Genomic DNA, 15,629 nt, shown 5'->3' on the forward strand with positions numbered 1-15,629 from the left:
TGGGTTTCCTCCAGGTGTTCCTATTTCCTCCCACAATCCAAAGATGTGCAAGTTAGGTGAATCGGACATGCTAAATTCCCATAGTGTTCAGGGATTTGTAGGTTAAGTGCATTAGTCAGGGGGCAATGAAGAGTCATAGGGTTGGGGGATGGGTTTGGGTGGGATGCTCTTTGGAGGACCGGTATGGACTTGCTGTGCCAAAGGCCTATTTCCACACTGTAGGGATTCTATAATTTAATCTTCAACATCTTTCATTAGTCACAGTTGATTCACCTCTCCCCTCAAGTGTTTGTGTCTCAAGGGAACGTATATCTGTTGTAGACCAAGCACTTTACATGGGTCCTCAATTTACGAACATCCAACTTACTAATGCAATTCTATACAGGGACACAATGTTAAAAACCTAACATACAAATATTTCCTGCACTTACCAACAACTCCTTTATATTGTCCCATGTTCGGACTTACTTACAAATCAACTTACAATTGGACTCCAGAACAGAACCCTATTCACAAACTGGAATCTGCTTATATATCTCATTTAAACTTAAAACAAAACTGTTACGTTATGGGCACTCTTGCCCAAATGTTCCATAACAAGATTACTAATTAGTCCTTTCTTTTGACATCATACTAAATCTAAAATAGCCTGGTCCCAAGTTGATTTTTTAAAATACTGCCGACAGAAAACCAGCTTGGACTCCAAGAATTCATTCTTTGCAGTATTACTGGTCATCAGGTTTTACCCGTCCATCTGCAAACTGATTTTTAAAAAAATGATATTAACAATATTACGTGTTGCTCTAATTCCCTGATATATACTGTGCCTAACATTGCTCTATTCTTATCCTATCAAGCATATTGTTTCTGCCTTACTGTTTCTTCATTGCACCAAACTGATACTTGATCTTTTGATCCAAGATCCTCTCAAACTAAGGTATTGATCTTATCCCTCATTCAGTGTGGTACTCTTCTTCCTTTTCCTTTTTAATCTATCATTCCTAAGTGACAAATAGCCTTGGATGCTCATTTGTCAACCTTGGTCATCCAGTAGCTGCGTTTATGCAACTGCAATAAAATCATATCCATTTACCTTCAAATCCCACCAACCTTTTCATAAATGGTATATAAATATTCATTGTAAACAAATGTCAGTCAGTCAGTTTAATTTATTTCAATAAAACAGTTTTAGAGTCATAGAGATGTACAGCATGGAAACAGACCTTTCGGTCCAACCCGTCTATGCCGACCAGATATCCCAACCCAATCTAGTCCCACCTGCCAGCACCCGGCCTATATCCCTACAAACCCTTCCTATTCATGTACCCATCCAAATGCCTCTTAAATGTTGCAATTGTACCAGCCTCCACCACTTCCTCTGGCAGCTCATTCCATACACGTACCACCCTCTGTCTGAAAACATTGCCCATTAGGTCCCTTTTATATCTTTCCCCTCTCAACCTAAACCTATGCCCTCTAGTTCTGGACTCCCCCACCCCAGGGAAAAGACCGTGTTTATTTACTCTATCCATGCCACTCTCAATTTTTAAAACCTCGAGAAGGTTGCTTTGTGATTTTAAAAAAAAGTGCACATGGGACTGAGAATCTGTCTGGGTTGCTTTCCTTCAGAGGACTAGAGCATTTTTCCAGCACATAATCAGGATGACTTAACTCAAGGAAATTTGTGCCCTGGTTTTTCACCAAGTCACCTGACTTAAGCCCACTTTTCTGCTTAAACTTCACACCTTTTTAATCACCCTCTTAAGAAGCTAACACATTATAAATGCTTTTAATAGCTGTTTGTCATATTTCTTAGCAGACAGCCATTTTTCTAACATTCCCTTTTATGCTTGTTTAAAGGTTATGCACTTACAAGTCTTTACATAGTAAGGCAGCATGGATTTTCACCCTGGGCCACAGCAGAACAGATGTCATGCTGCTGTTATGTAATTTGAATGTTACTTGTAATCCAAAGGGCCAGACTATTTCTTCACAGCTAAGTATAAACTTAAACACAACAGTTAGAAAAATTGAAATTCAATTAATTAGTTGTTTGATTATATAGTAATCAAGTATTGCTGAAAGAGACTTTTCATCTTGAACTCATCAGGATAATTCACAATAATATCATTTAAGTGGAAAACTAATATTTGTACTGTATGAAAGTAAAGTGTTTTGATAGAGCATTGCCATGTAGAATAGAGCAGTTAATGATGAATGAGCCTACTGCCTTGCTTTATTTAAATTTTAAAGCAGTTACATTGACTCTGATTGGACAAGGTATTGCCTTGAAATCACTGAACTGCTGTCATCTACTTTGAGTTGCAATATGGTCTGTGTATAATGTCTGCAAAGAACAAGCCCTGTGTTTTAAGATATACAGCTTCCTGTACACCAAATGCATCTCACTATGAGCCCAACTAACAATTCAAAGTTGAAGCAATCACATCTAATTTTGGACACTGTCACACATTTTGTAAAACCAGGCTGACTGCTAATGGTGAATAATATAGATTTGTTTATGATTAGCAGTCTCCAGATCATTTGGTCAATATGCCTGACAAGACTGGCAATGAAATTCACGCAAAAAATTTACTCATTTACGAGATAAGCAGAACATCTGTTTTGCTTAACAGCAGTATCCTATTAATGACAAACAACAATCAACTTCCCTGGTTTAAAATGTAAACTAAGCCTGATAGTTAGCTGACAATCATCATTAACTGGTCCATTCTTCATAACATCATCCTTGCCAGAGTTTACTGACAAGGTAAAAACAATGACTGCAGATGCTGAACTGCTGTGCTCTTCCAGCACCATTGATCCAGAGTTTACTGACAATCCAACCAGCACAGTGCTCTCTCAATATCCATGCTAGATTCAACCTTCAATTGATATTCTTGTGAAGTGATGTGATGAGCACAATTTTAAAAAACACTTCAACAAAATGCATCTTTTTGCAGCAATACCCCAAAGTCTATCCACCATCTACAAGGCACAAGTGAGGAATGTGATGGAATACGTCCCATTGCCTGGATGGGTGCCGCAAAAACACTGGTCAGGCAGCATCAAAAGAGCAAGAAAATCAATGTTTCATCAGGAATAATTTTGACTCTAATCTTCAGCATCTGCAGTACCCACTTCCGCCTGGATGAGTGCAGCTTCAACATCACTCAAAAAGCTTGACACCATCCAGGACAAAGCAACCTGCCTGATTGGCACCACATATACAAACATTCAATCCCTCCACCACCAGCATTCAGTAGCAGCAGTATATACTAGCTCCAAGATGCACTGCAGAAATTCACCAAAGATCCTTACACTGCGCCTTCCAAACCCACGACCACTTCCACCTGGAAGGACAAGGGCAGCAGATACATGGGAAGATACCACCACCTGCAATTTCCCCTCCAAGCCACTCACTACCCTGACTGTTTCTTCACAGTTATTGGGTCAAAATCCTGGAATTGCCTTCGTACCGGCATTGTGGGTCAACCCACAGCAAATGGAGTGTAGCGATTCAAGAAGGCAGCTCACCATCACTTTCTCGAGGGCAAATAGGGATGGGCGATCAATGCTGGCCAGCCAGCGATGCCCAAGTCCCACAAATGAATAAAAATAAAAATTCTCACAGTTGGGAACTGGGGTGGGGGGGGGGAATGTTTTATGTCCAAATCATCAAGACAATTTCATTTCAAGGAATTCATATTTGTGCCCATACTTTGTTTGTTTTCAGGCTAAATTCGGTAACTGGTCAGAAGTCTAAATTGAATTTAAACTGTTGGTTCCCACTCCTGGCTTTCATGCTTCCTTTTCTACAAACTTTCTTACAGAATTCTGGCTACAATCAAAGACTGGAAACCATTGAGTCATCTTGCTTTCAAATTTAACGTTTATTGTGCTTGCAACATTTTCTACTTTTGTTTTCTTCACCACGCCTCCCACCCATTTGCGAAACACACAAAACCTTCCCTGGCAGTTCTCTCAAGCTTTCAAACCATTTTAAAGATGCTGAGGGGCTCTATTGCAAAGCTATACATGCTGAGTAGGAAATGTGCTCATCCTTTGTGGTCCACCAACGTCATCAGTACAAAACCGAATGGTGCAAATGGGATCGAGCAAGGTGCCTTTCAATCTTAATCTGATCCAACACTCGTAAAGTCACTTATCTTGTCAAACACTTGGGCAAATCTACCAAACGTTGGAGTACATTTCATCCACATTGATCAGAAGGAAGTAGAGTGAATAAGGAGGTACTGGAGGTAGGATATAACTGCTACTTTTCTCTGGGTTAATGAACATTTACTGCATTCATCCTTTTTTTATTGAACAGAGAATGCAAGGGTTGTATATATTTGTGATCAACTGTAAACATGAGTACTGGAGTGCTTGCAGACTTTTGAAGGTGTATTTGAGTACTGCAGAACCTGAGGGTCTCTGTTTCATAACTCCAAAAAGCTGCGCAACTCAAAAGGTTTTTTGTAGTTTTGAACAATATTTTTGATTGGTATATTCAATTGTTCACAAAGTGCCCAGTTTCCAACTACTCCAATAGAACTGACAAAGCAAAATCTTGGAGAACCACTGTGGTTTTGTGAAGGAAAAAATAAATCTGAAAACGCAGCTTAACACGGTAGCAACAGCTGCTTCTTTAATGGATAAATTCTCACTTTACAAACTGGATGAGGAGAACATTTTTCTCTCAGTCAATTTGTGGAATTCCCCACTCAAAGAAACAGTGTAAAGCTGGGTCACTGAATTTATTCAAAGCAGAGTTAGATTTTTGACATACATGACAACTGACAGCTGGGGAGGGGGGCAAACAGGCAAGTAGATTTGAGATCACAACCATACAGGATATAATCTTAGTTCATTTATGAGTAGGTTTGAAGGGCCAAATGGCCTCTGCTGAAATCTATGCTCCTAATCACAGAACTTGTAGCATGGTAAGGGAAAGAATTAGAATGGAAGTTGGAAAATATGGCTTTCTGTATTGAAGTCCTGTTTTCACTCTAAAGATGTATTTTTTTTAAAAAAAGTATTGTTTGGTTAGATTCTCTGCTCCAAAAACAAAACTTCTTGACCATCAGTAATGTCTTCTTTCAAAGTTTCTCATGCTCATGAACATCAGTACTTGGTTCCACTTTGCTCTGAAGAGATGAACTATTGCTCTCCCCACTCCCCTCCACTGCACTTCTTCAGATGATTAAGTCTAAAGAAGAAATACAGGCATTATTTAAATAAAACATCACTGCTGTGTTTATTGCTGTCAGTACTTGAATGATCATTAGGGTCTCGGAAACTAAGACAGTGATGGAGTCAGTACAGCTATTGCATCAAAGAGTGTTACAAAATCTACAAGAATTGGGTAATACTGTGAGCAACTCACAGTTCAATTTTAATCTCGATAAGAAATTCATTTTGCTAATTTCAAAAACCATAAATAAGGTGATCTTTGCATATTTCCTGAGGTCCACCTTCAAGGAGGTATTGAACTTTAAACCCCACTGACCTCTGCAGACAATATCAGAGTTTAAGTACTGATGTTCTTGGTATGAGAAACTTTGAAAGGAAAACTCACCGTTGGTCAGGAAGTTATTTTTGGAGCAGAGAATCTAACCAAAGGAAAAGAAAAAAGTCCTTCAGAGTGAAAACAGGATTTCAACGCTGCCCTTCAAATACAGAAAGCCATATTTCCCAATTTTCATTCTAATTCTTCTCAATCAAGTTAAAAGTTCCAAGACTAACTACAATTACATTATTATGTGATTTCATCATCAGTCATGCATATTGCACATGACCAATCTGACAGAATTGCTGCGAAGTGTCAAGTTTAGACATTTTTGCCCTTTGAAGTAGTTCAACATTGAGCACATCACCTCACCCTTTGATACCAACAATAATCCGTTTGCATCTTAGGGCATCAGTCCAACTGCAGAATATGTCAGTAGGTATCCTTATGTTTTCACTGGCATATGGGACAGGAATTAACATAGTATGAAATAGATTTGAAATTTAATACATTTTAATAGAATTTATTTTAGAATTTATAATTTTGAACTAATGATTTACACGATCAACCTTCTTAACCTCAAACCCCTCACCTTAGGCGCAGTACCCTCAATTTAAACCCACCAATTATCCATCTCTCTCTCACGAGAGAATAGCCCTAAGGTCCTCTCAGGCCAAGGCAACATAACTCTTTTTTCTAAATTTAACTGCTCCTGTCCATGTTGTGTACGTTTATCCACAAAGTTCTGTGAACAGTACCAAACCCATGCCCTGGAACACACCTTTTGAACAAGAGATCCAAATTATACACCATCTTCATTACAAAATCAGCATCTTCTTAGGTTGAGTCTAATCAAGCACATTGGCCTGTGGTTATATAAAGGATTAAAAACACATCAAGTTTATACGTATTCAGAAGCTACCCCTCCGGCTCTTCAATGACTGAGTTCATCCAGCAGATGACTGCACCAAATCAACCTGAAATGTCCAAGATTCTGCTGAGAGGACCTCATCTTTACAAATGGGGCTTATTTAGCTTCAGACACAAGTGTGCAAAATTCTGTCCCCACATCAATTTGCACTGTTATCCACTGCTCAAAGTTTATGGGATCACAGACTTGCCAGCTGGACAATGTGCCTGTAACCCAGCCCTCAATGACAGTCCTGAGGGAAAGGACTGAAAAGGCATGAAAAAAGATGATCTTTCAAATTGTCAGCAACATTAACACTTGACACCTAGTCACTGGATGGAGTCTCAATCTATTCAAGCTGCCAAAGTCCAGAATGGCAGGACTGCCTTACGAAGAGAGGTTGAGCAAATTGGGTCCATATTCTTTCGAGTTTTGAAGCATGAGGTGCTTTCATTGAAACCCACAGAATTCTTAGAAGTATAGACACATGGTAGATACAGTTAAGATGTTTCCTCTAGTCAGGGAATCTAACAGAGGAAACAATTTGAAAATAAGGCAAATGCCATTTAACACCAAAGTGATGAAATAGTTTTCAACTCTTCAAGTTGTCAAACTTGGAATTCTCTGTCCCAGAGCATCTGTCTTTGTGAATTCTTAAAGTATTGACTGATAGATTTGTGTCGGTGGCACAGTGGTTAGCACTGCTGCCTCACAGCGCCAGAAACCCGGGTTCAATTCCCGACTCAGGCAACTGACTGTGTGGAGTTTGCACATTCTCCCCGTGTCTGCGTGGGTTTCCTCTGGGTGCTCCGGTTTCCTCCCACAGTCCAAAAGATGTGCCGGTCAGGTGAATTGGCCATGCTAAATTGCCTGTAGTGTTTGGTAAGAAGGGGTAAATGTAGGGGTATGGGTGGGTTGCGCTTCGGAGGGTTGGTGTGGACTTGTTGGGCCGAAGGGCCTGTTTCTACACTGTAAGTAATCTAATCTCATCTAATCTAATCTAATCTAATCTTTGTGATGACTAATGTTGCAAAGGTTTAAAGGGATGGTCTGGGCTCTTATCAGCCATGATCATATTAAATGGAGAAGCTTTGATGGGTTGAATTGTGTACTGCTGCACTTACGTTGTGAAATAATTGTCCAAATTTCCAGAAATGCTACATCAAAATATAAGTCTTAAAAATGACTTGTATTTTACTAAACCAATATGTGCTACGTCAATTGAAATGGAGTGTAATTAAAAGAAAAGTTACTAAATCCGACAGGTCGAGGATTTAACTGATGTTTTTGCTGCTCTATTCTAAGCCATGCACATAGTAATCACAACCTCGATTATATGATTTATTGACAGGTGAAGGCCCAAGAACAATGTATCAATATTTAACACACTCGTTGGTGGAATCTGTAATCTTGGTTCTGTTATTTAGTCACATCAAGGCTAAAAGTACACCGATCGTTACAACTGAATTCACTGATACCACCGATTTCCTAACAACTGAGGAAGAATATATTACTGAGGGTCCCGAACACCTCATGATGATGATTACTAAGGATTTTGATCATTTAATGACTCTCAATCATGATAAGATTACTGAAGATGACTATGTTACCGAGGGTCCTGAACACATGATGCAAAGCAAATATTTTACTGAGGGTCCTGATCATCTAACTATTCTCAACGATAATAAGACTACCGAGGAAGAATATATTACTGAGGGAACCGAACATCTCACGATGCTGAATGCTAAGGATCCTGATCATCAAACGACTCTCAATTATGATAAGACTACTGAGGTTGACTATGTTACTGAGGGTCCCGAATACATGACACAGAACAAATATCTTACTGAGGGTCCTGATTACTTAACAACTATTAATGACGATGAAACTGAGGGTCCCGAACACCTATTGACGCAGAACAATTATGTTACTGAGGAGACCAAATCTGTTCTAACAGCCACCAAAAACTTCAATAAAAGTCTTTCTCAGATAACTGCCAAAGGCAGCAACAGCACATCTTCAAGTCAAGAATCAAAAAACCAAACATATTTCAATATTTTAATTGCTATAGGTATATTGATAGTCATCTGTACTATATTGCTAGTGACAACAATTTGTTTGGCCTATCAGGTTTGCATTCTCAAGTGTGCCCTGAAAAAGCAGAGAAAAAGAGACAAAGATTTCTGGTCCAGTGGTCCCAGCCAATTGCCAGCTGATGTAGCAACTGTAAAACTGGAGCAAGTCAAATCTGTGGAGGCAAAGGAGGAGGCCAAAGCATCAAAAGATGAAGAAGCAGCCAAACCATTACTATAATGAAGAGACAAACCTCACATTCAGCTGACTGAAGAGGCAATTAATCAGTCTGACCTTTGTGGACTCTCATCCCTGATCTGCCATTTTTGTCCCATTTGGACATATTGCTCCTAAGTGCTCAATGAAGTGAGATTCAAACAATAGAATTGTTCAAAAGTTTTTTTGAAGGTACTTCTATTCTTAACGGGAGGTGAAAGGAAAATTCATTTGAAGTAGAACTTATGGCCAGCTAGTGAAAAATGTATTAAGATTTGTATTACCAATGAGTTTCTTGAATCATCAACTCATTTGTTTCTATCCTCATCACAAGTGCCTTGGGATCTACAATCATAGGACAAGCATGGTGAAGGTAGTTCGTAGTTTTGCTTATATTTTATTTCAGCATTTAATGCATTATCATACTCAATTTAGAGTCAAAAACTTAATTACTCCCAAGCTGAACAGAATTAAAAATATGTAAAGCATCATTAATGGAAATTAACACAGGTCACTTTAAAAAAGTCCTTTCTACTCAAATATGAACTACTGATTGGCTGAGAACTCACTAAACTATCAGCTACACAATTCATACAATGGATGGATGATGAGGACAAACTAACACAATATGTTGCTTCATCGCATTCCTCAATGGAGTGGCTTACTTAAAGACTGCAGAATGTATATACTGTAGTTACAATAATGATACCATGAAGTAGATGGCTAAAGAAAGGTTTAGTAACCAATTGAGGTTGTAATTATGCGACCAGAATTATTGAAAGGAAATTGGAAGGGAGGGAAGAGAGTTAAAACCACTGTCATCTTTACAAATGATTCCATAAATAACAGGCCTCAATGGCTGTGTGTGTCATGGGTGACCCAATTTTGCTTTTAATATTATCAGCGTAAAGGACTCAATTATTTCAGGCAACTAATGCATTACATTATAAGCTTCACTTCTACGTGTCAATTTGAAATATACCCAAAGAGGTAATAAATGTTGGAATTGCCAGAGATTCAAATTCCAAAGAAAGTTACCTATTTCTGTTTACCTGAACAAAAATCAACTTTAAGTTCTCCGAACACGTGTACATTCAAATTGTGACTGTGAAGGGAAGACTGCATGGGATTGTTTTAGAATTTCAGAGTCCAGTGGCTATTCTATTTTTAACTGAGACTTTGTTTCAAGATTGCCAACTTATTTTACAAATACTCGAAGTGTATAAGCATGATATGAAAGAAACTTATTCAACAAACCAAAATAAAGTTGCTAACTCAGTGACAGAAGTTCAAATTATGGAGTACTTAATTTTTTTTGCAGTGTTTAATATTAAAAAGGTGGAATACTGGACTTCAATTGCTGAGAAAAGAGAAATGCTCAATCTGTGAATACTGGAAGATGTGGAAATATGGGGTGCTGCAAGACAAATGGTTGTGCACGTATAGCAAGAATCAACACATACAACAAAGCTTCATGAAGTTGTTTAGATTAGAGTAGTGCTGGAAAAACACAGCAAGTTGGGCAGCATCCGAGGAGCAGGAAAATTGACGTTTCTGGCAAAAGCCCTTCATCAGGAAGGGAGGCAGGGAGCCTCCGGGGTGGGGAGATAAAAAGGGGCGGGGGGGGGAAAGATGGGGAGAAGGCAGCAAAGAGTACAATAGGTGGAGGGGGGTGGGGATGAAGGTGATAGGTCAGAGAGGAGGGTGGAGCAAATAGGTAGGAATGAAAATTGGCAGGTAGGACAGGTCATGAGGACGGTGCTAACCTGGAAGGTTGGAACTGGAATAAGATGGGGAAGGGGAAATGAGGAAACTGGTGAAGTCCACATTGATGCCCTGGGGTTGAAGTGTTCCGAGGCAGAAGATGAGGCTTTCTTCCTCCAGGCGTCAGGTAGTGAGGGAATTGGGGGTGGGTGGTGGTCCAGGGCCTGCATCTCCTTGGCGGGGGGGGGGGGGAGGAAGGAAAGAGTTGAAATGTTGGGGAAGGAAGGAAAGAGTTGAAATGTTGGGTCACAGGGCGGTGGAGTTGATTGGTGCGGACGTCCCAGAGACATTCCCTAAAGCGCTCTGCGAGAAGGCGTCCAGTTTCCCCAATGTAGAGGAGGCCGCATCGGGAGCAATGGATACAATAAATGATATTGGTGCATGTGCAGGTGAAACCTTGATGGATGTGGAAGGCTCCTTTGGGGCCTTGGATGGAGGTAAGGGAGGTGGCATGGGCGCAGGTTTTGCAATTCCTGCGGTGGCAGGAAAAGGTGCCAGGAGGGGAGGGTGGGTTGGTGGGGGGCGTGGACCTGACCAGGTAGTCACAGAGGGAATGGACTTTGCGGAAAGAGGTTGGGAGGGAAACATTTCCTGGTTGTTGGGTCCATTTGGAGGTGGTGGAAAATGCGGTTTATGCGAAGGTTGGTAGGGTGGAAGGTGAGGACGGGGGGGTCCCGTATTCTCAATTCCTCCGCCTCCACTGTATCCGCTCCCAGGAGGATCACTTCCAATACAGAACACACCAGATGGCCTCCTCCTTTAAAGACTGCAATTTCCCTTCCCACGTCGTTGAAGATGCCCTCCAACGCATCTCATCCACATCCCGCACCTCCGCCCTCAAACCCCACTCCTTCAACCGTAACAAGGACAGAACTCCCCTGATCCTCACCTTCCAAGGGGGAGGGTAGATTCGCAAATGTGCACGAAGAGCATGCTGCTCTCTTTCAAACCACTAGGTGATGCGGAAATGCACTCTGACTTGCATGAAGATTTGGCACTCAAGATGCTCAGTGATCAATCAACTTAATAACCCTTCGCCTCATCTTTCCCCCGTACCCCTCTCCTCCCTCATACACCGAGGAAGATTTAATCTACAGACTTTCAGAAAAGGAAGTTATATGCAATATACAGCACAGAAACAAGTTATTTGGGCCAAGCAGTTCAGCTGGGGCTGAAGACTTTTAAAAGCTCTTAAAGATATTAAATAGCATTGTTAGAGTGAACACTGTCTTAAGGCAAGACAAAATAGGATGCAGGTAATAAATGGAAACTAGTGCAAAAACAGATTGAAAGACAGGCATTTTTATGAAAAGAGTAATAAAATATCTGGTTATAATCTGCCAAGTCAATCAGGAAAGACAAAGACATCAGAAGCATTTAAAGCAGTTAATGGCTTATCTTGTTCAGTCTGGATGAGAGAATCAGCTTTGGTCATTTGAATAGTTTTGTCATTCTTAATTTTTATTGCAAAGATAGAGGTTTACACGGAACATAGTTACAAGAATAGCAGTAGCCTTCCAGTGAGAACTAAATTGAGTATCATTTGTAAGTCAGCTCGTACATCAAAAGACAAACACGTACAGATACCGATAGCCCTGTTGATTCAGTAAATACCAACACCACTTCAATTTTTCTTCTAGCCTGAAGAACATTAAGACCAAATACTCTGCAGCTGTCACTGAAAGCCAGCTGAGCTCTTCTGCACTTATTCCAATGTATACTCTGAAGTTGGGATCTCTGAGTCATATGCCTGTAGATGGACACCAGGTACAAGAATTCAGAGAGACTAAGACAGTAATATGAATGGGTGCATAAACCCATGGGTAGATATTATTCTTCTACTCAAATCATGTTTTGGTGTGCATAATCTCCAAACATGAAACAAATTTTCTTCAAAAGATCCTTTAACAAGACATTTAAACAGTTTAAGCTATTCACACAAAACACTAACAATTTCAGTCTGGGAAAAACTGTGCATTCAGCAGTAATTAAGGTTAACTATCTATACACAGACACAAAGAAAAAACTACATACCCAAAAATATGCAGTCGAAAGGCGGCTGTTAGTTCATTTAACTTACAAGCGACAAACTGCATTTATCACATCATAAACAAAAGACAGACTGAATTTTAATTGTTCTCTCATTGGTTTCCTGTGGCAGTCTCTCAATTTTACTTTAAATCATTACCCGTTGGTACAACTGCATTATAAATAGAATATACAAAGTACGGTGCAAACATTAATGCACAACAAAATTTTGCTTGTCGCTGCGAGCATTTGCACTCTTAACTGCTAACACAAAATTCAGGAACCACTGAAATTAATTTTCTTTTCTCCCTCTGCTTAAAATGCTCACCTTTCCTAAATTTCCAGGTACAGAGTGGTCTTTGTTGGAAAAATCATATTAGGTACAAGTTTGAATTGTTCCTGTCACATAGATCCTTTGCTTATTTTTAAATTTTTCTTTCAGTCAGCAATAAACCCACATGACATCCTTGTTGCACCCTTAGGATCAAATAAACATTGACTATGTGAAAGTATACATTAGAATGGTGCTGGAAAAGCACAGCAGGTCAGGCAGCATCTGAGGAGCAGGAAAAACCTTTCATCAGGAAGGCCTCATTCCTGATGAAGGGCTTTTGCCTAAAACAGCGATTTTCCTGCTCCTCGGATGCTGCCTGACCTGCTGTGCTTTTCCAGCACCATTCTAATCTTGACTCTTATCTCCAGCATCTGCAGTCCTTACTTTCGCCGATATGAAAGTACATATGTGCTCACTATGACCCAGAACAAGATAAAATGTTACCCATAACACTGGGGCACTGCCTGTTACATATCCAACAAGCATCTCTCATCATTGTCTCTTGCAACACAAGCTGCCTACTTCAAGCACAAACCTACAGTGAATTTCCCCGGAAAGGTACGGCTTCACAGTGAACAGGAGGATAAGGGAAGCAAATACTCAAGCAAAATCACAGATTTGTTACGGAACAAAATGGGACATTTGGCTTATGGCTGTACCGGTTCTCGAACTGAGCATCTCCTTTCGTGCTCTTCACCTGCTTTCTCCCCATAACCCAGCATATTGTTTCTTTTCAAAAAAGCATCTAAGTTCCATCCTCTAACTACATCTATGTGAAGGTTTTTCCCCTTATTGCTAATGATCACAGCTGATTATTCGGCAACATTATTGGGCAAGTCAGATCCCAGAATGAAATCTGGGATGATCGATCATTTAAAAAACATTAGTTAACATCATTAGCACTCACTGAAACACTGTTACACAATTCTGAAGAATTTCGTTCACAACAATTTATTAAGAAAAACATCACAAGAGCTAGTTAAATAGAATACACAGTTTGAAAGACCTTGAAACACAATAAAACAAAGCCTTAGCTCATTTTCCAACATTGTTGCACAGACTCAAATTTGGAGAAATTATACAGGTACATCAAATCTTCAAGTACAATTTAACCAAGGTCATAGAAATGTATTGCATGGAAACAGAGACCCTCCAGTTCAATTCATCCATGCTGACCAGATATCCTAAATTAATCTAGTCCCATTTGCCAGCACTTGGCCCATGTCCCTCTTCCTATTCATATACCCATTCAGAAGCATTTTTTTTTTAAAACTGTTGTAATTGTACCAGTCTCACTTCCTCGAGCAGCTCATTCATACATACACCATCTGCTGCATGAAAAAGTTGTCATTTTCATTCCTTTTATATCTTTCCACTCTCACCTTAAACTTATACCCTATAGTTTTGGATACTCTTACCCTGAGAAAAAGACCTCAGTCATTCACCCTATCCATGCCCCTCAAGAGTTTGTCAACCTCTGTCAGATCACCCCTCAGACTCCAACACCCAAAGGAAAATAGCCACAGCCTGTTCAGCATCTCCACATATCTCAGACCCTTCAATCCTGGCAACATCCTTGTTAATATTTTCTGCACCCTTTCAAGTTTCACAACGCCCTTTCTATAGGAGGGAGCCCAGAATGGCACACAGTATTCTAAAAGTGGCCTAACCAATATCATGTACTGTAGCAACATCACATTCCAACTTCTGTACACAATACACTGACCAATAAAGGCAAGTGTCCCAAATACCTTCTTCACTCCCCTGTCTCCCTGTGACTCCACAATGAATCTGCACCCCAAGGTCTCTTTGTTCACACTCCCTAGGACCTTACCATTAAGTGTATAAGGCCTGCTAAGATTTGCTTTCCCAAAATGCAGCACTTCACAGTTATCTAAGTTAAACTACATCTGCCACTTCTCAGCACATTGACCAATCTCATCAAGATCCTATTGAAATCCAAGGTAACCTTCTTCACTGTCCACTACATCTCCAATTTTGGTGCCATCTGCAAATTTACTAACTATACCTCTTATGCTCACATCCAAATTATTTATGCAAATGGCGCAAAGTAGTGGACCCAGCACTGATCCTTGTGGCACCCCACTGGTCACAGGCCTCCAGTCTGAAAAACAACCCTCCACCACCACCACCACCCTCTGTCTTCTACTTTTGAGCCAGTTCTGTATCCAAATGCCTCGTTCTCCCTGTATTCCGTGAGATCGAACCTTGCTAACCGGTCTCCCATGGGGAACCTTGTCAAACGCCTTACTGATGTCCATAGAGATCACATCTGCCCTCATCAATCCTCTTTGCTACTTCTTCAAAAAACTCAATCAAGTTTCTAAGACATGATTTCCCATGCACAAAGCCATTTTGACTATCCTTAAATCAGTCATAGTGTCATAGAGATGTACAGCATGGAAACAGACTCTTCGGTCCAACTCGCCCATGCCGACCAGATATCCCAACCCAATCTAGTCCCACCTGCCAGCACCGGCCCATATCCCTCCAAACCCTTCCTATTCATATAACCATCCAAATGCCTCTTAAATGTTGCAATTGTACCAGCCTCCACCGCATCCTCTGGGAGCTCATTCCGTACACGTACCACCCTCTGTGTGAAAGAATTGCCCCTTAGGTCTCTTTTATACCTTTCCCCTCTCACCCTAAACCTATGCCCTCTAGTTCTGGACTCACCAACCCCAGGGAAAAAACTTTGCCTATTTACCCTATCCATGACCCTCATAATTGTGTAAACCTCTATATGGTCACCCCTCAGCCTCCGACGT

At 40.4% G+C, this 15,629-nt stretch overlaps 2 protein-coding genes across 11 annotated transcripts in view; one reads left to right on the forward strand and one right to left on the reverse strand.

The window, feature by feature from the left end:
• Positions 1-15,629, reverse strand: part of nf1a (neurofibromin 1a) — a 334,372-nt gene that overhangs the window by 79,577 nt on the left and 239,166 nt on the right. The gene's annotated exons all lie outside the window — the stretch shown is intronic.
• Positions 4,067-10,005, forward strand: LOC122563944. The gene is made up of 2 exons (XM_043718256.1): positions 4,067-4,262; positions 7,774-10,005. The coding sequence occupies exon 2, from the start codon at positions 7,791-7,793 to the stop codon at positions 8,733-8,735; it is 945 nt and encodes a 314-aa protein (XP_043574191.1). The 5' UTR covers positions 4,067-4,262; positions 7,774-7,790; the 3' UTR covers positions 8,736-10,005.

The sequence above is a fragment of the Chiloscyllium plagiosum genome, chromosome 28, assembly GCF_004010195.1.
Source record: "Chiloscyllium plagiosum isolate BGI_BamShark_2017 chromosome 28, ASM401019v2, whole genome shotgun sequence".
NCBI classification, from domain to species: Eukaryota; Metazoa; Chordata; class Chondrichthyes; order Orectolobiformes; family Hemiscylliidae; genus Chiloscyllium; species Chiloscyllium plagiosum.

Bases quoted from the DNA above. Each gene is read 5' to 3' on its own strand.
- LOC122563944 (XM_043718256.1), top strand. From the start codon at position 7,791: ATGTATCAATATTTAACACACTCGTTGGTGGAATCTGTAATCTTGGTT.